The 21,164-nt window shown below is 32.7% G+C and overlaps 2 protein-coding genes and 1 non-coding gene across 3 annotated transcripts; 1 reads left to right on the top strand and 2 right to left on the bottom strand.

Moving 5' to 3' along the window:
- Nucleotides 1-42: 42 nt before the first annotated feature.
- On the bottom strand, nt 43-792 carry LOC130495815 (uncharacterized). The gene is made up of 3 exons (XM_056987344.1): nt 742-792; nt 234-704; nt 43-156 (listed from the first exon to the last, which is right to left on the bottom strand). The coding sequence occupies exons 1-3, from the start codon at nt 790-792 to the stop codon at nt 43-45; spliced, it is 636 nt and encodes a 211-aa protein (XP_056843324.1).
- Nucleotides 793-17,242: 16,450 nt separating this feature from the next.
- Nucleotides 17,243-18,693, top strand: LOC108810928 (gibberellin 3-beta-dioxygenase 1-like). Its single transcript, XM_018582996.2, has 2 exons — nt 17,243-17,730; nt 18,084-18,693. The coding sequence occupies exons 1-2, from the start codon at nt 17,243-17,245 to the stop codon at nt 18,667-18,669; spliced, it is 1,074 nt and encodes a 357-aa protein (XP_018438498.1). The 3' UTR covers nt 18,670-18,693.
- Nucleotides 18,694-20,864: 2,171 nt separating this feature from the next.
- On the bottom strand, nt 20,865-20,938 carry TRNAW-CCA (transfer RNA tryptophan (anticodon CCA)). The gene has a single exon. It is a non-coding gene; the product is annotated as a tRNA-Trp (tRNA).
- Nucleotides 20,939-21,164: the final 226 nt, after the last annotated feature.

Below are 21,164 nucleotides of genomic sequence, written 5' to 3'. Positions count from 1 at the left end.
TCTTATCCAGTTCTTGATTAACACTTGCAAGAGGAAATCCTTTCATTTCTGTTTTTTGAACTTTGACTGGCACATCCTTGGACATTCTGGATCAGCTCCTTCAACAGATTCTGTAAACCTCAATCCCAGTTGAGGTATTGCCTCGAAAGCAAGACGCTACAAAACCAACATTTTTTTAAAAGTCAAAAAACAATACTAAAATTTTGATAATACGATAATTTTCTATTACTTACCTCTAGCGGAAAACAGAAACCCGGAAGTGGCCATAGCGTCTTCTCTTTCACCAATCCTCCAAAATGATCTATTGTGTGAGAGATCTCCTTAACCATATAATCAAAGGAGTATCTCTCCCATGGAAAGGTCTTGCAGTATCCAAGATCATCCATATCTCTTTGGAAAAAATCCAATACATCATTGGCTCCAGGACCGACTTTCATTTGGGCACAAACAACACTTTCTAAAAAGAACAGAACCATCATCTTCAGCCTGTCTCTATGGCCTCCCATTGCCAACAGCTTCGCTTTCACATCCTCCAACCTTATTAATTCACCGTTCTTGAAATGACGCCTCACAAACTTCTTATCACCAAAATCCTTGTATCCGAGAGGATAGTTGCGGCAGTTTAGGCATGATATCAATGCGTGTTCTCTCAGCCCATAACGGATGGGAACATCATTGACAACGAGCCACACTTCTCTCCTCTTCTAAACATCGGCAATATGCAGTAACAACAACACTTACCTTTATCTTATCCAGTTCTTGATTAACACTTGCAAGAGGAAACCCTTTCATTTCTGTTTTTTGAACTTTGACTGGCACATCCTTGGACATTCTGGATCAGCTCCTTCAACAGATTCTGTAAACCTCAATCCCAGTTGAGGTATTGCCTCGAAAGCAAGACGCTACAAAACCAACATTTTTTTAAAAGTAAAAAAACAATACTAAAATTTTGATAATACGATAATTTTCTATTACTTACCTCTAGGGGAAAACAGAAACCCGGAAGTGGCCATAGCGTCTTCTCTTTCACCAATCCTCCAAAATGATCTATTGTGTGAGAGATCTCCTTAACCATATAATCAAAGGAGTATCTCTCCCATGGAAAGGTCTTGCAGTATCCAAGATCATCCATAGCTCTTTGGAAAAAATCCAATACATCATTGGCTCCAGGACCGACTTTCATTTGGGCACAAACAAAAATTTCTAAAAAGAACAGAACCATCATCTTCAGCCTGTCTCTATGGCCTCCCATTGCCAACAGCTTCGCTTTCACATCCTCCAACCTTATTAATTCACCGTTCTTGAAATGACGCCTCACAAACTTCTTATCACCAAAAATCCTTGTATCCGAGAGGATAGTTGCGGCAGTTTAGGCATGATATCAATGCGTGTTCTCTCAGCACATAACGGATGGGAATATCATTGACAACGAGCCACACTTCTCTCCTCTTCTAAACATCGGCAATATGCAGTAACAACATCCACATTATGCAGTAACAACATCCACATTCTTCTTCTTCTTCTTCTTCTTCTTCTTCTTCTTCTTCTTCTTCTTCTTCTCTTCTTCTTCTTCTTCTTCTTCTTCTTCTTCTTCTTCTTCTTAACGAGCCACACTTCTCTCCTCTTCTAAACACCGGCAATATGCAGTAACAACATCCACATTATGCAGTAACAACATCCACATTCTTCTTCTCTCTTCTTCTTCTTCTTCTTCTTCTTCTTCTTCTTCTTCTTCTTCTTCTTCTTCTTCTTCTTCTTCTCCGAATCACTTGCCTCCGGGGTCAGTGATAAACACCAAAGTGTTACAAAAAATAATCTTATTTAAAAGTCTTTTTTTTTTTTTTTTTTTGCCGTCTAAGTATTATTATTATTATTAACCAAGAGCACAAGCCCATATCTTACAAACCGAAATCCACTAAACATTATAAACCAGGCCAAAGCCCATCCAAACCCAAGTTAACTGACCTAAAACCAACACGTGGAAACTACGTGTCCAACACAAAAGAGAAGGAGGAAAATGCGTCTTCTCACTTCACGCCGTCACCATGACTCCACCGACCGGAGCATACGCCGTCGACCTTCCTAGCCATCATCACAACACCGGATTACCTGCCGGGAACAGGTTGGCTCGTCGAGACGCCAACATCACACAAGTTCTTCATCTCCTGTGTTTCGACGATCGGAGAGCATGCCTCGATCTGTTCGAGATCTCGTCCAACGCCATCTGCCACAAACTCAGAAGAAGAAAGCTTCACATCAATCTCCTCACCACACCACGGAGAGAATCAATCGTCCTCTGATGAGATCTCATCCGCTTTCTCCATGAGCCCATCAACAACAACCATCATCTTTAAAGGAACAAAGACGACTGGTCTGTGGTCGGAAGCCGGCGATGCAAAACTGAAAAAGCTTCCGCCTCCCGGAGTCATTAGCCGGCGATGAAGCGGTTGGAGCAACCTCTTTCTCCCGGAGCCAAAAAGTCGAGCCGATATAGATATAGACATGCACATAAAAGAAAAAAACAAGAGCCGGACCGACGGTGGCTAGACAAGCCAACTCCGTCGGCCGGAGAACCTAAGCTTCGTCGGTTGTCGCTTTCTTTTTAGAGAGATGGGAGAGGTTGTCTTCTTTCTCTCTCTTTTTTTTAACAGGGAGTTATGTTTTTATCTTATTTAAAAGTCTATATCTATACATGTTTCTATTTTATTTTTATTTTTGTTTTTATTAATAAAACAATATTATGATGGTTTATCACTACCTTAATGAATTTATTTTATTATAATAACCGCAATTATTAATATTTTATTTTTCTTAATACATTCTTTTTATAAAGAATTTTTTATCAAATTGGAATTCATATAAAATAAAATATTAATAAATATTTTCGTTTTTAAAGCCATATTGTTTTAAAAAAGAATTTTGTATAAAAAGGAAATAATTTTACTTATTAAAATACAATACTTTCATATATTTTACACACGTGAATAAAAACAAATTTTCTTGTAATATAAATTCCAATTTTGTAACCTTTGTATTTATATTTTTTTTTAAATGAGGATATTAAGAAAGGAAAATATGTGTTACAAATTTTTGATAGTCATACAACTTTTTGTTTCTACAAAAAAATATATGCACAATTATATGCAATTTTCTTCTTTTTTACATTATACTTTTTTAATTTGTAAGAAAACAACTTCCATAACTTCTATCAGAAAATTTTGTTCTTCTTTGGATATATACAAGATTAAAATAAACATCACGAGGTTTTAGAAAAAAATTTAAGCAGATTATTTCTATTGAGATGACTTTGATTGATGATGAGATATTTTTTAAAACTTATATTTTCAACTTCTGCAACTATAAAAATCAAAATTGAAGAAAAGAAATCTAACAATTAAAGATAATGACTTAGTTACGAAGTTCAAAAAAACATTGATAAAGGTAAATAGAATATAATAAACACATTTTCAATTTTGAGTACATGAGAAATTTTAGAATTTTAAAAAAATATCATGGCCAAGTTAAATATACTAGATGGTTGGCCCGCTTAGCGGGCTTAATAATCTTATAATATTTATTGATACGTATATTATTAATTCAATAACTATCATGATAAATTATGTTTATACTATTAATTTTTAAATTGGCAATATATGTATCTATAATTAAGTTTCTCACTACAATATATATATATATATATGACTATTATTGAAATTAATTTCTTTTAATTTTTATGATTAAAATATTATTTTCAGATAACAATATAATATATATTAGAACTGTTTTATTTATTTTTGGCCAAAAGTTGTATTATATTAATTTACGTTCAATTATCTAATCTAATACATAAATATAAAATTATTAAAATAACTTTTTAATTATAGTACATATTACATATAACTATCTATTATATACATGATCATATTATCTCTATTCATGTTAATTAATACACATGCATTTTGTCACTAAAATTAACTTTTTATAAAACCAAACATATAAATGAGATTAGACCATTGATGTTGGCTCCTAATTACTCTATCTGACGGGTTTCTAAGTATTTCGTCCGCCAATGGGAACACAAATATTTTATAATTATTTATTAATATATGCATTACTAATGAAAATATTATAGTTATAAATCATAATTTTTTTCATTTGAAAATTCTTACGTATTATAATTTTAAAAATGTTTCGTTCATTATATTCATTGTTAATAAATAAATCTTAAAATTCACTTAATATTGTTTTTGATTATATAAATTAAGAATTTTACTTGACTAATATGTGTCTTTTTTTAATTTTGAACTTTTTATTAAAAGTTTTTTCAGATTACATAAATATATATATATAAATTATCTTTTTATTTAAAATCTATATTTTAAGATTTTGGATAATTCATACTATTATTAATTTTAAATTCGTTTTTATTTTTTAGCTAATATATATGTATATATATATATATTATTCATTAAGGGTACAATCGATATTAACCACTCCAACTTTTAACGTGAGAGCTCTGTTGCGAAAAATCACTTCGCAAATAATAGTATAGATTACACAAAAGTTATAACACCGAATAAATAAATAAAATATTAATTTAAATAACATAAAAATAGACAAACAAATATAATCAAAACTAATAAAATATTAACTAAAATTATTGTATTTTGATTTTTAGAAAAATTATTCATGTCTGCGCATGAGTACGGATTAATCACTTAGTAAGAAAATAATTGGATTTTATTAGATTACTTGTTAAAAAAAGCAGGGAAAACATTGATTTTTATTAGATACGATATGCATTGGGTTAATAGAAAAAGTGATTTTGTTTTATGAACAAAATTTTAATTTTTGATGATATTTATTTCCTATGAAGATTGACACCAACCGAAAGCATTTATAACTAAAAAACAAGTAATCTAATATAAAAAAAAAGTATATTCATTTAAAGATTCAGTGTAGTCTAGTGACTCGCGTGCTTACGTACGTAACCCTTTAAGAAAGAGGGTCAGTTTCATCTATCTCTAAAAACAAAACCAAATAAGCACGTTCGAGAATTGGTTTACAGACACAAGTATGTTGTCATCAATCCTAAAAATCCCTATATATTTTATTCTGTTCTAAATCTTTTAGAGAATAGGCGTTCGTTTTTCTGATCGACCATATACGACATACGTTCAAGAGTAGCAAGCTAAAACAACTTGTATTGTTTGCCCAAAAAAAAAAAAAAAAACAACTTGTATTGATTCATGGGTTGATTCATCAAGTGGTTTAATGAACTTCAATAAATATACATATACTTAAAATTTGATATATACAACGATATAGATAAACCAAATAGTATACTACCTTTACAATTAAGATACACCAGTTTCAACCAAAAGAGAATAGTTAATTATCACGAAGAAAATAACATAACAAATATATTTTCAACTTTAGAGTGCGCTAAAAAAAATCTCTCTCATCCTCTCCTAGAGAGAGGTTTCTCTCTCGATTCCTCTTCCTCTCTTGAGAGGTAAGAGATAGTTTTGAGGCTGTAAGAGATTGGCGTTAAAGGATTAAAGTCTTTGGGGCGTTGACACTTACACAGTTCGACGTCGTCGGCTTTTGCCTCCAGGGTATGGAGGTTGTTCAACCTCGCACCGCTGGCTTCGGTGGTCGACCCTTTCTTTTTGGGTGCGGCATATTTCACTGAGATCCAGGTTGGTCGGCTTCGTTTTTTTTCGATCGAGATCTCGAATAGATCGGGGAAGCTCTCGGGAGAAGTGAAGCTGTTGAAGACAACCGTGTGGAGGATGGGTCTCGTTCCGGTGCGGTTATATTTTCCGGTGGTTCGGGGTGAGATTTTGAGTTTGACTCGAAGATTCTCTCCTCTGTCTTGAATCCATGCGGAAAAAGGATGAGGTGATTATCGACTCCGGTGATGTTCCGGCGAAACTACAGTGGGTTTCGTCTTTCCCGGCGTTTGTCTTGGTGTGTGGGTCACGCCGTTGTGAACGGGTGACGCGTGTCGTCTGCTTCGGTGTTAATGGAATACGTGGGTGGCCAAGCGTAGACCTGTGACGCGTGGTTCTTTGAAGACGCGTAGAGGGCTTGGGTTTAATGGGCCTTTATGTCGGTTCGGGTGGGCTTTGTCCCATTTTTTTTTAGTTTAACTCTTTTTGGGCTTCTGTTTGTTTTTTAATGTTGGGCTTTCAGTCCGTAATAAATTAAATCTTAGAGGCTAAAAAAAAAAAAAATAACAAATAAATCATTTGCGGTGGCAATTGTACTTTATTGGCTGCTATCGAGTCATATCGGTATAACACATAATTCCAATTCTCCAGGTAGCGTTTATACATTTTGTTATAAGAAACAAAAAGCCCTAATAAGTCCAGATAGGGCTATTTTATTACACGTGGTGATTACCAACCATGCCAAAGACGTATACATCCAAAAACTAAGAGATTATAAGTATCACATATAATCTTATTCCTTTTCCAATATTTGTATTTCAAGTAAATGGCAGCGGATCTGGGATGCTAACACGTTTTAGGTTCGATCTTCATGGTATACGAAACTAAGTCATATTATTCTGTTCACCTAACGCGGATATGGATCTATGTTTTAGGACCCATTTGAATACCTGGAAAAAGAGTCCATCTGCAAGCTTATGACTCCCCTGAATTCAACCAGATTAAAAAATTTATTTGGAAAAAAAGTATTTGTATATCTTCAGATTCACAATTTTGACTAAACGTATTTGTTATTTTAAATATATACTAGAGTTTGAAGTTTAGAATACTTATAGGATCTATTTTTTCTGTAGAGTTTGAAACCGGATGCAATGTAGAATAAGGAGTGGACTGTGGAATGTGGACGAGTGGGAATAGCTTTCTCATTTGTAGATTTAGGGTTTAATCAAATCAAACATGCAACCTTCTGATTTGGAGTCAGACGTGCTACGATTGTTCCACAGATCCTTGGTAAAATCAATCAATGTTCTCTTTTTATTAATTTTTAGGTATCTTGAATCTATGGAAGGGTACAGACGAGATGCAGTCAGTGATAGACAATTTTCTGAGTATATAAATAAGTATTGGAATTGTGTGAGCCCATGTCCAACTCTCTATTATTTGATTAGTACGATATTGTCCATTTTGGGCCTTAGAGGTTGTCCCGCATAGATTTACTTTTTGGTTTCTTTTCCAAAAGGCCTCGTACTATTAGAGTTGGACTTCTCTTTATATATTAGACATTTTTGTCGAATTCTCCAATGTGGGACTTGGATTGACATCTCTCATTCTCCCCCTCAATTCAAGGACCACACACCTTGTGTCTTTTTTACTCCAGCGAATCAGTATCCATCTTGTACCGTTCATCGCAAGGTTACTTTGAGGTGCTTTGATGATGCTCCCTTTCCACAAAGGAACTCTCCGGATCTTCTGACTAGATTCTTCCACAGACCTCTTCTTCCATCTTGAAAAGTCATGTTCCTATTCTACGGGTATTTTGGTCTTTTAGCAGATCGTCGTCGAACCGCTCTGATACCAATTGTTGGAATTGTGTGAGCCCATGTCCAACTCTCTATTATCTTATTAGTACGATATTGTCCATTTTTAGCATTAGAGTCTGGCCCGCATGTATTTACTTTTTGGTTTCCTTCCCAAAAGATCTCGTTGTCTAGTTCTATAATGTGGGAGAATAAATTCAAAAGCATTAATATATATTCATGCATGTATCCAGAAACAATGTGATATTAAACCTGAAATGTGTTACTATTTCGAATCACCCAACCACACTGTCCTGGATAAAATCAATCAATGTTTTTAGTTAACTCGCATACCTGATTGTTACGAATTTTTTTAGTTTTGTATTGATACGCACACATAACATATATATTTAAGTTTGATCAAAAAAAAAAAACATATATATTTAAGTTTATGATATTTGATAGATTACCAACTTGATAACAATTTAAAATAATACTTCTAAGTTAATTAATTGTTATAGTTATAATGTTATTAATTTATAGAATAATTTACCACTCTGATTTATGGTTAGAAGGTACAACACCTGTACCTTCACTTGAAGTATGTCTATTATTTGAAAGGCCGGAGATAAACTCGACGGCTAAACGAAAATCAAAAATTACTACAACGATACAAGTGACAGAAGTGTTAAAGGGAATATCCATAGATATAATAGACATACTTCACTTGAGACCCTGAAACTGATGTTAAACTAATACTTATATTTAATAAATAAAATTTAAATTAATCATTTCATCAGTACCTATTTACTTAAAAACAATGGAAAAATAATCAGCATTAATGCGTTTGTGTTCGTCCCTTTTGAATTTTGCGCTAAGCCGCTAATCTTAAGGATTAGTGTGAAATAAAATGAAGGATCAACGAAATGTTATTGTGTCATTTTGTATATATTTGGGATTTTGGAATTTTGGAATTTTGGAATACATTTTAGCAAGAGCAAGAAGGATAGACGAAGACAAACAAACAAAAAAGACAAACAAACAAAAAGAGTACAAATATACTCCCTTGATTTTTTTTTTTTTTTTTCCATCTGATTTTATTAAAAACAAAGTCCAAAAAGGACAAAAGTCCAACAGGCTACAAGAGCTACAACAAAGCCCAACAACAGAAAAACACAAACCATCCGAAACCCAATACATCCAAGCCCATTAACCAAACCCGGGCCCGAAAAACAAACCACCGACCGACACCGTCGGAGTTAGACACGTACGAGTACACGTGTAACTCCCTCAGCCAGACGAGGGGACCACGCCGCTCTTCCACTAACTTTTCCGATGAACCCGTCGGAGAAAAACCGCCGGCAAACATCGCTGTAAACCACCAATTCCTCCATTGTCAAGGCAAACGCTTGCTTCATCTTTTTTCCGGGCATAAGAGAGCATCGATCGACTATTCGAGAGCTCATCCCATACCCTAAAATCCTACCAATCGAAAGAGAAAAAGCTTCACCCACAACCGCTACCACCCCTTTGCTTCTTTCACCGGAGAGTAACCACCTTTGATATCTCTCCCTGAAATGAAGCCGCATAAACCACCGACCGATTCAACACACAAATCGTCGGATTACCACCGGATCGTCTCCGTTCAGAGACCATGACACAGAAACCAAAAGCCGACCGCCCATCCATATCGAAGCGATGCGACGCCGGAGTCTAAGCCGGACGTCCACCACGAGAAGGATGCGGCGCCGGAAGCAGAGGCACCACCAGAAGGCCTCAGGTAGAAGGAGGAGGAAGGAAACAGAGGGACCACCACGAAAACTCACTTTCTCTCTCAAGAAATCTTTAGAGAGAGGAGAGAGCTTCTACCATCCCTCTTATACTCCCTTGATAAAATGCCAGTGGAAAGGAATAGTAAAAAAACAAATGCATTTAAGACGGAAACGACCAAGTTTAAATAAGTTAAAAAGGAATTGACTGGGGTAGTCTCTCTCTCGTCGCATTTCATTGGTTCCTAATATTGATTTAGAGGGTTATTGGTAAATGAATTTTTGTAAACTTTGAAAATTTTGAGATTTCATTGTTATTAGTCGTTGGATTTCAAAACTCTTAATAGAATCCATTGTTATTGGTTTAAGAATTTTCAAAATACATTCAAATCTCTTGTTATTTAAAAAGTTTTGTTATTATTGATTTTCTAATTCTAACTAAATCCAGTGGTACAATTATTTTTTACTCATAACACTTAACTTTCAAAATATTACATGTTTACATGTGATTTTCAAAATCCATCTGATAATTTTTACCAAATATTTATTCCACTGTAAATCCAAATTATAAATCTAAAACTATAATTCACTACATTTTATATTACCTTTACATTTTTGAATATATAATTATATTTATAAATATTAAAAAGTTCAATTTTTCAATTTTTATTTTTAAATATTCGTTTTGAATATTGAAAATGCTTTTTTCGCTTTTAAATATGTTTTCAATTTCAAAATTTTTAGTTGTTTCTTTATTACTCTTCAATTGAATTTCTTTTAGTAACCCAAATTCATGAAAATCTATGCCAATCTATAAAGAAGTTATGATCAAATTTTATAAGTCAATGTATATATATTTTCACAATCCACATAATTTTTAAAATCTATAAACTCTTAAAATTCACAAACTTTATACAAATTCATCTCCTAATGACCCCCCCCCTCCCTAATGTCAGATTCATAAGTAATTATATTCAAAAAGTAAAAACTGTAACTATTTTCTTAACTAGAGCATTTTCATTGTGCAGTTCTCAGCATGATTTTTTTTTTTGAGAAAATAACATGAAGTTTTTCATACATGTACGGTTTATAATATCTTCAATGTAAAATTTCAGTTAGTTTTTTCAAAACGAAGTAACTCTTCAATGAAGTTGATTTTTTTTCTAATTCTACTCCATTTTTGGAGTAAAAATAGAGTAATGAAAAATAAAATTACTCTATTTGAGGAGTAAATCCATCTTTACTCTATTATGAATTATGATTAGAGTATTTTTCATTCAAAATTCTATTTTGAAGTAAGTTATGGAATATGATTGGGGATGCTCTAAATATATAAAAGTAATAGTAATAGTAATATCTAGTTATCAATACATCAAAATGATGAAAACCCTATGTTAAAATCTCAATGCTGTTGTCAAAAGAAAAATTCCAATGCTAAAGTATCTCATTTGAGATATTTTAGCACGAAGTAATCATCATTTTGAGATACCCAAGCTAACTATTCATTGAAAAGACTTTTCACCATGTGTTTTATTTAATCCTTAGATGATGCTTTAAAATTCACACAAAATCAGCAGGTTATTAAAAATTTTGATAATGACTTTTGTATAACTGTTGATGTACAAGCCGAGACCTAAATATTTTTTAGCTGATATCGACAAATAGGCTAACACCTCATTTTTAAATGAATCTCAAAATATGGTCCATGTTGTCTGGCAGGGCCTCTCAAATTTTATTAAGACTATGTTAAAAAAAAATTAAATATATAATTAAGAGTAAAACGAAATGGTCTTAAAAGTTAATAGTTTTATCTATATATATTTGAGGGTTTTCTTCAAATTATATACTATAAGTTTAAGAGTATATCTAAAGATTAAAAATTATAAACCAAATTTTGTATTTATATTTTGAAAAAAATTATATACTTTTTAAATTTCGACTACTCAAGTAACACATGTTATTAGACTGGCATGTTCTCTGGCCAAAGAAAAAGTAACTTAGTTCATAATAGAAATCAAACACAAACTAACGTATTTATTCATTGTCTAGATTTTTTTTCTTACCACCGAATTATCTACTTGGTTTATATATGAGTCTTTTAAGTCATGCCATACATAAATGTTGAAAAAAAATATTGGAGAGGGATTATCTCTAATATTAAAATAGAAGTACATTTTAAAAATATCCCTTAGTTTTTAGTGTTATTTACAAAGCATGTCACTGAGAATTTAATTAATCTTTTATATTAATACTTTTTCCAGTTTATTCAATGTGTTTTCCTAAAATTAATTGAGTTAAATATTATCATTAATCTTCATATATTAATGCTTATCTTTTCCAGTTTATTAATATGTTTTCTTAAAATTAATTGAGCTAAATTACAACGATTTTTATCTCTAAAATCCTATCTCCAATCATATCGACAAATATGACTGCGTATGTTGTTATTGTTCCCTATTATAATACTTCCAACAACATTTTTAAAAAAGAATTCACGTAACACAGAAGACTAAACCCATAAACCAACATAGAGAATTAACTCGACCTGTGTCATGAACAATGATGTACTTGCCGATAGAGATACCTAAAGAATGTTGTCTCTGCATTGTACCTAAAAAAATGTTATCTGTAAAATACACAAACCAATCTTCTAAACCTATTGATTTCCTAAATCATCCTATAGATTTTGGGTTATGATATACGTACATATACGTGAATTTATTCAAATTCAAACCACCTATAAAATTTAGCTTACCTTTCTAAATAAACCAAATCAATAAATACTCAATCAAAATATAATATTTTATATTAATCAAAACAAAATATATTCAATGATGTATCCAATGTAGAACTATATCAAAAAAAAAATCGCGAATTATGACAATAGATTTGATTCCTACGAACTAGCATATTTTTTAATTAGACAATCTCGATTTGTATATCCTGCTTTTATATTTAAAACTTATATATAAAAATTTAAAAACTTATATTTTCTATAAACATGTATATCTAAATCGTCATAAAATACATGGTTTAACACAAAAAGTAAATTATAACAAGAAAACAATGTAATACGATCAAATATTTAAATACATCATTTAGGATTAATAAAAAAACGAAATAAAACCCAAAAATTCATATCCGCGCTAGCGCGCGGATCTGAATCTACTTATTATTATACTGTACAACACTATATAATGTATGTATATATATATATATATATATATATGTTCCAGAGAATCCTATGTGTATGGTCCGTATCTTTATAGGGAAAATAGCACAAGAAACCTTCAGAGTGGCATTCACTTACACTTTAAACTCTAAAGTTATTTAAATAGCATATCAAACATTCAAATTGGCTTTTGTATCACTAAAACCTTCAACTTGCTTGCTTGTTCATCAAGCAAAAATAATAACTTGTTCACCTCTTATAATGGTGACGTGTCAGTTTTTTTATTTTTATTAATATTTACTTATATTTAATTATAACCTATCTAAAACATATATATATATATATATATATATATATATATATATATATATATATCTAGTTAGTATAAATAACTAGCAATAAATAAAAAAATTTAAAAAATCAGAAAATCAGAAAATCAAATTTTTCAAAAAGGTAGAAATATTTTCTTAAAAATGAAGACGAATTTTTTCTAAAAAATAATTTCTTTTCATTTTTTATTTTTTAAATTCAAAAAGGTTCTAAATTTTCTAAAGAGTTAAGTGAAAGCCGATATATTTTTTTAAAAAACATTTTTTGAAATTATTTATTAATTCTAATTTTCAGAAAATTTTATTTTGAAAATAAATATATCAAAAATGGCTTTTAAATAATTATATCAAAAGTGTCATTTAATTAAATTAATAAATAACTTCAAACAAAAATTTTATACTTCCCATTTTTGATATTTTATGTAAAACCATCATTTTCATTATCAGTTTGTCAAAAGTCTTACCGTAAACAATCATATCAATTTAAAAGAAAAATTTAGAAAATTTCGAGATTTTGTTTGATCTTCAAAAATAACTTAATGTCTTACTAAAAATATTTTTATTTTATTTTAAAAATATTTAATTTTATTTATTAATTATAAAATTAAAAAATATTTTCTAAATAAAGATTTCTGAAATCAATAAATAATTTCAAATAAAATTTTAAATACATATATCAAATTTTGCCTTCACTTAACTCTTTAGAAAATTTTAGAACTCTTTTTACATTAAAAAATAAAAATGTGAGAAGAAATTATTTTTTAGAAAAGAATAAAATCATTTTTATTTGAAAGAAAATATTTCGATTTTTAATGATTTTCTGATTTTTCAAATTTTTATTTATTTTAATTGCTTTACTAACTAAATATTTATGATTTAAATGAGTTATGATTATAATATAAGTAAATATTAATAATAAAACAAAAAAAACTGATATATTATCATGTTAACTGGTCAACAGGTCATATTTTCAGCTTGATGAACAAATAAACCACGTTAAAAGTTTTTAGTGATACAAAAGCCAATTTGAATGTTTAATGTGCTAGTTAAATAACTTCATAGTTTAAAGTATAAGTGATTGTCATTTTAAAGGTTTTTTATGCGATTTTCCCTATCTTTATATACATAGTATCAAAAAAAAAGTTTCATTGAGAAAGAAGCCAAAAACAGTAAAAGCTTAAATAGGTTGCGAAAAGGCAAGTGTTGCCGTAAGCAAATCTGGTTCACAAACTGACATTTGACTCTACGAAAAAGACAATCATGTTCTTTCTAGAAAACAATTTAAATATTTATAATAATTATAATATATACAATTATGATTTTTCCAATAAATATTAGAAGTATTTTATATAATTTTTGTTGTCACAATGTTGATAACCATTTTGGTTAAATTTGATTCTTTTGGATAAGGATTAAAGATAACCATTTTTCATTTAATTCTTTGGTTTCGTATTTTATTTTCAGTTTCAGAAAAAAAAAAGGAATAAAGACAACATATGGTGAAGTCGAAGGTTCAATACTTATTCAACTAAAATATATTTAACAATCCATAATATTTAGCGATTAACAAAACTATCATGTGGCAATTGACTATTAAAAATTAGATTAGTGGTAACCTCTCCCATCTCTCTAAAAAGAAAGCGACAACCGACGAAGCTTAGGTTCTCCGGCCGACGGAGTTGGCTTGTCTAGCCACCGTCGGTCCGGCTCTTGTTTTTGTTCTTTTATGTGCATGTCTATATCTATATCGGCTCGACTTTTTGGCTCCGGGAGAAAGAGGTTGCTCCAACCGCTTCATCGCCGGCTAATGACTCCGGAAGGCAGAAGCTTTTTCAGTTTTGCATCGCCAGCTTCCGACCACAGACCAGTCGTCTTTTTTCCTTTAACGATGATGGTTGTTGTTGATGGGTTCATGGAGAAAGCGGATGAGATCTCGTCAGAGGGACGATTGATTCTCTCCGTGGTGTGGTGAGGAGATTGATGTGAAGCTTTCTTCTTCTGAGTTTGTGGCAGATGGCGTTGGACGAGATCTCGAACAGATCGAGGCATGCTCTCCGATCGTCGAAACACAGGAGATGAAGAGCTTGTGTGATGTTGGCGTCTCGACGAGCCAACCTGTTCCCGGTAGGGCTGGGCGTTCGGGTACCCATTCGGGTTTCGGTTCAGTCCATTCGGATTTCGGGTTTTCGGAGTCAAATATTTTAGCCCCATTCGGATATTTCTAAATTTCGGTTCGGGTTCGGTTCGGATCTTTGCGGGTTCGGTTCGAGTTCGGATAACCCATTTAAAATATTTTTAAATTTTCAAAATTCATTATATACTTTAAATTTTCATAATCTATAAGAAAGATAATATCTTACATATAAATTTTCATAACATATATGTCAAAATACCTTAATTTAACATATAAATTGGTTTTCTTTGAATATTTGGATAAAGAATCAATAGATATTTAACTATTTTGGTGTTTTCAGTATACTTTAGCTATTTTAAACATTTACTTTTGACTATTTGCATATATTTTCCGAGTATTTTGGAAAACTTAAAGGTATCTTATATATTTTTAATATTTTTAATATACATTATATAAAAATAATGTATATATTTAAGTATATAAATTTATTTCGGATACATTCGGGTACCCAAAATATTTCGGTTCGGATCGGGTTCGGTTTCGGTTCTTTAAATACCGAAATTTTGAACCCATTCGGATATTTAATCAATTTCGGTTCGGGTTCGGTGCTACTTTTTCGGATCGAGTTCGGTTCGGTTTTTTCGGGTTCGGATTTTTTGCCCAGCCCTAGTTCCCGGCAGGTAATCCGGTGTTGTGATGATGGCTAGGAAGGTCGACGGCGTATGCTCCGGTCGGTGGAGTCATGGTGACGGCGTGAAGTGAGAAGACGCATTTTCCTCCTTCTCCTTTGTGTTGGACACGTAGTTTACACGTGTTGGTTTTAGGTCAGTTAGCTTGGGTTTGGATGGGCTTTGGCCTGGTTTATAATGTTTAGTGGATTTCGGTTTGTAAGATATGGGTCTTGTGCTCTTGGTTAATAATAATAACAATACTTTAGATGGCAAAAAAAAAAAAACTATCATGTGGCAACACAGAATTTGAGGATGCGACAGGAGAAGGAAACATGTATCTCCGCCACAGCTCTTAACCGGAAATCGAAACCCCGGAAATCTTTACATAACTTAATCAACTTTTGGCTTCTTAAAATCTAAATCTACATCTCACCACTTTAGATTTCATTTGTTTTCTTTCAAAGTATTTTCTATATCCAACTAATTTATTTCTAAAAGTATACTTAATGAGAAGATCTATCGAAACCAAGTGGTGGTAACATAGGGATAATCTTTTTGAGCTTGATGTTTACCCACATCAGTTCTGGATTCGATTTTTTCTGGAAACTAAAATATAACTATTTTACCGGTTTTGATTTTGGTCCAAGTGGTTTAGATTGTGGATTGTAACACATGGCATTAATCGGAAGGTATTTCAAATTCGGATCAGACAGTAGCACTAAATATGTTTCTCTCCGAACTGACCGGATCAGCCGATAGGATTTATCAAAAAAAAATATCAATTTTTTCTTGGATGGAAAATTTAAAGAAAGATAAACTACGCATTTTGTTATTTTCTGCACTTAAATATTGTTTGTAGAGGACAACATTGGCCATTTCTATTTTTTGTTCCGTCTTTTGTTTAAGCCAAAAATACTTCTCTTTTATGTCTCCTCTTTTTACAATTACATTCCTTTTTTTGTCAACTTTGTAGTTGTACAATTACATTTCAATCACTATTTTGACCAAAACCGCAAGCAATAAACAAAAAAAAAATATAGTTGTGTATATAACTTACTTAATATTTGATTTGAAAGAAAATTATACTTTTTAATCTTCTATAATCAATAAATTGTTTGATATACTTACTCCCGTGACCAAAGTGTAACCAATTCACACAAAAAAAAATTATTAGACATAAAAACAGTTTTTTTTTTTTTTTTTGCTTAACATTTGGATAAAAACAGTTGTCTCATTCTTTCTTTTGCATGTTTTGTTTAACCTCTACACATTTATCGTTTTCTCTGATTCGTTTTCAAATTAGAAATGTTTAACTTCAAGATATGAACGAATATACCTATCACAATACCACCACTTCAATTTGGATTATATATAGTTTGACAACCCATTATTCGTAATTTATCTTATCTTGCATAAATCAAATAACCTATAATCTATAATTTTCTTACAAAAGAAGGAAAATGGCGGGACCTCCGTATTTTTTCTAGAGGTTTGGTTTGTTGGTATTGTATTAATCGAATAAACTAGTCGAATAACACAATGCGAGTGAACCAAAACAAGAGCTTTACCATATGCTTTTGCCTCCTCTCGATCTTAGCTATAAATAAACCGCTCCAACTCTTCCATTACCTTCAACCACAAAACATCTATCAGACTAATAAGTTATAAACTATAATTTTTTTCTTGCAAGAACAAGATGCCTACAATGTTAACAGATGTCTTTAGAGGCCATCCCATTCACCTTCCACACTTTCACCAACCTGACTTCACATCCCTCAGTAATCTCCCGGATTCTTACACGTGGACCTCCCAAGACGATCCTCTCTTCACCGTTGCTCCTCCTCCGACCGCCGGTGAAAACATCCCTCTCATTGACCTGAACAACCCCGACGCGGCCAACCAAATCGGCCGTGCATGTAGAACTTGGGGTGCGTTCCAGATCGTAAACCATGGCGTGCCTCTGGAACTTCTCCAAGGCATCGAGTTTCTCACCGGTAATCTTTTTAGGCTACCTGTCCAGCGCAAGCTTAAGGCGGCTCGGTCAGAGACAGGTTTCTCTGGCTACGGCGTTGCACGTATCTCATCTTTCTTTAATAAGAAAATGTGGTCCGAAGGTTTCACCATCACCGGTTCCCCTCTCAATGATTTCCGTAAACTTTGGCCCCAACTTCACCTTGACTACTGGTACATATCGTCTGTTATAGTTATATTCGACTCTACTTAGACATGCTTACGCCTGCTAAAAACGCCCATGATCGATAGTTTTACATTGGTTTTGTAATAACATGAAAAACAGAAGCAACCGATTATTTTCCATGTTATGAAAGATTAGTGTTACTAAAAGTTAAGACACCATAATGAAAATTTAGCATAGTGGACCCACCTTAAGTTTTGAAGATATATATGGTATAATCGTATCGTAGAAAACAAAAAGCACAACTTGTTTTTTGTTTGTTTTCTTGTTTATTTAAAAGGTCGTACAAATTTTACATCTGTACTAATTGAAGCATAACATTCGTTCTCTTTTTAATTAACAGCGACATCGTTGAACAGTACGAGGAACAAATGCAAAAGTTGTCATCGAAGTTGATGTGGCTATCACTGAAGTCACTTGGCGTCAGCGAAGAAGACATTAAATGGGCCAGGGGCAGTTCAGATTTTAACTGGGCCCAATCCGCCCTCCAGCTAAACCACTATCCGGTTTGTCCTGAACCCGACCGGGCTATGGGTCTAGCCCCCCATACCGATTCGACCCTCTTAACCATACTCTACCAGAACAATACCGCCGGTCTCCAAGTATTTCGTGATGATCTTGGTTGGGTCACCGTGCCACCGGTTCCAGGCTCCCTCGTGGTAAATGTTGGTGATCTTTTCCACATTCTATCCAACGGTTTGTTTAAAAGTGTGATTCACCGTGCTCGGGTTAACCAAACCAGATCTCGGTTATCCGTAGCTTTCCTCTGGGGTCCACAGTCTGATATCAAGATATCACCTGTACTAAAACTGGTTAGGCCTGATGAATCGCCTTTATACCGATCGGTCACATGGACAGAGTATCTCCGAACAAAAGCAACTCACTTCAATAAAGCTCTTTCAATGATCAGAAATCACAGACAGGAATAATAGTTCATGAGCATATAATAATATTTGTGATATGCTAGTTAGTTTGATTAAGACAAATTGTTGTAAATCATTTATCACTATGTCTTAATTATATTTGCACTGCATTCCACACAAAAATCTGGCAATTGATTACCAAAAAGAAAATTCTGACACTTATCGAGACGTCTAGAAGATAGGAGTACTAAAATTTGCAATTATGCGTTGAGGGTCCCAAGAAATTATACAGCAAAAGGCTATAAATAGAGTATATTTTGTACTAGTATTAAAGACAAACAACACGGTGTTATTTTCAGATTTCTACACAATTCAGCTTGTTTGATTGCTATCTGACAGATTGTCTGAAAACAAAACGAAAGATCACATCTAATATGCTGCTATATCTAATCCTAAAAAAAAAGGAACGCCCAAAGTAAATACATCTCCTATATATTAAAAGAAAAGTATTTTTAAGAGTTCTGTTAATGGTGAATTGACAATATCTAACGTGATTTTATTTAAAAAATCTCTTACGTGTCACGTAGAAAATGTTTATCACAAATTTATGTATTTAGTGCAAACGTTACTTTCCTTAAAAATCTAAATAATTTCCGGGACATCATTTTTTACTCGAGCTTCATTCTTCCTGTTTCGAACCATCAAGAATATCACCAGAATAATCTGTTTCGAACCAAACTTGAGCTTCTTTCTTTCTCGATCACTTTCGAGTAGAAAATACAACTCGGATAGTCTGTTGCGAGTTATCAGCTTCACCTTCAATATAATTGTCAACGAGAAGCAACTTGAATTTCATGTAGCGATGACCATGGCTGTAACTTTCGAATTCTATTATAAAGACATGCGTTTTAAGAAACGATCAAAGCAACTTCGACGTAACAACCAAGGTTTTCTAACGTTACATTCCTTAAAAATCTAAACAATTATCGGGACGTCATTCGATGTGTGAAGTTATATAACCAAAGAAGAAAAAAGAAAAGAAAAGAAATGAAAAACGACGTGTGAAAATGGAGGTAGAGCTGAGTCTAGAGTGAGAAATGAGAAAAAAAAGAGAAATCACTCAACGTGTGAAGACGGAAATATTTCGGAGAAAAGACAAAAAGGAAACAAAGGTGGAGAAGAAGAAAAAGTACACATTTTGAGATGGACTTTCGAGAGAAGGATCCCGATCAGATATGAGTGTGGGAGATCATTATATGGAGATTCACTTAATACAGAACATGTCAGGGATGTTAAGATACATGGGCTTCACACTTAAAACCAATTGGTGATTAGTGGAGAGGCTCATCTATCTTATATATTACTAAGGATCCCTTCCAACTACCAATGTGAGACAACTATGTGTCTAATACGCCCTTCGAGATGATGGCTCTTTGAGCGTCAATCTCGGAATGTTCGGGCAAAGATCGATGGGCCAACTTTGGGCCAGATCGATGTGGATCAGTTGGCTGCATGGATCGGGCTCTGATACCATGTTAAGATACATGGGCTTCACACTTAAAACCAATTGGTGATTAGTGGAGAGGCTCATCTATCTTATATATTACTAAGGATCCCTTCCAACTACCGATGTGAGACAACTATGTGTCTAATAAGGGAAGCCATAGAAACTGAAGTCTCTGTCATTGGAGTAATGACTTTGTTGTGGTGAGCCTTGCTTCCTACGCAAGTATTAGAAGAAGCAGCTCAAATCTGGGCTAAGTCAAACCGGAAAATATTATGGCCAAACTGGAGTTCCGGAACAAATAAGAAAGCTTCAGATCACTTTCAAGATATCTACAAACTCTTATGTTGCAGAAACTTTGGAGATCATGGGAGGTTCATATGTGTTCTAATCAGACTAAAAATTGGTATACGTTTAAAAGACACTACATACTCAATTCAACTATTGCATACCCAAAATAAATATGAATCATCATCACTTTCGTTTAAATTTTTGTTATGATTAAAAATATAGAGTTGGACAAAATCTGAATTCAAAAAACTGAAACAAATCCTATCTGAAAAAATAGTACTAAACTTTAACCAAAATTGGTTAGATATCCGAACGGGTATCAGTTGGACTTTTGATTAATTAACATCTCTTTTTTTTTGACTGACCTCCTTCTTGCTTTCATATGCGGGAGGTCTAATTCAGATTGCTGCTCAATTATTTTGCGAACAGTGGAATTTTGACACAATCTAATAAACAAGAGTGACATCACGCTCTGTAGGATTTGAACCTACGACATTGGGTTTTGGAGACCCACGTTCTACCGAACTGAACTAAGAGCGCTTTTCTTGTTTTTTCTAAAAAAAACGAAAAGGCTAGAAAGAGGACATTCTTTAACCCGAATCGATTTTGTATTTTGTACGTATATACTATATCATAGTATATCATAAATTTCAGAATTATATGTATGTCCAATTTTATTAAAAAAGATAGATCTAAAATAGATTCCTCGTTACTGCTCAGAAGAGCAGTAATAGGTAGGGATGACAGGATTTGAACCCGTGACATT

The sequence above is a fragment of the Raphanus sativus genome, chromosome 6, assembly GCF_000801105.2.
Source record: "Raphanus sativus cultivar WK10039 chromosome 6, ASM80110v3, whole genome shotgun sequence".
In the NCBI taxonomy this organism is placed as follows: domain Eukaryota; kingdom Viridiplantae; phylum Streptophyta; class Magnoliopsida; order Brassicales; family Brassicaceae; genus Raphanus; species Raphanus sativus.
The sequence above is the reverse complement of the archived record's forward strand: the minus strand, read 5'-3'. Positions and strand labels throughout refer to the sequence as shown.

What these genes read in the sequence shown, in the direction of transcription:
- LOC130495815 (XM_056987344.1), bottom strand. Translation starts at nt 792, where the DNA reads ATGAAAGGGTTTCCTCTTGCAAGTGTTAATCAAGAACTGGATAAGATA. An exon ending in AAGAACTGGATAAGATAAAG is followed by an intron (nt 705 to 741) that starts GTAAGTGTTGTT and finishes GCCGATGTTTAG; the next exon opens with AAGAGGAGAGAAGTGTGGCT. An exon ending in GTTTCTGTTTTCCGCTAGAG is followed by an intron (nt 157 to 233) that starts GTAAGTAATAGA and finishes TTGGTTTTGTAG; the next exon opens with CGTCTTGCTTTCGAGGCAAT.
- LOC108810928 (XM_018582996.2), top strand. Translation starts at nt 17,243, where the DNA reads ATGCCTACAATGTTAACAGATGTCTTTAGAGGCCATCCCATTCACCTT. An exon ending in CAACTTCACCTTGACTACTG is followed by an intron (nt 17,731 to 18,083) that starts GTACATATCGTC and finishes TTTAATTAACAG; the next exon opens with CGACATCGTTGAACAGTACG.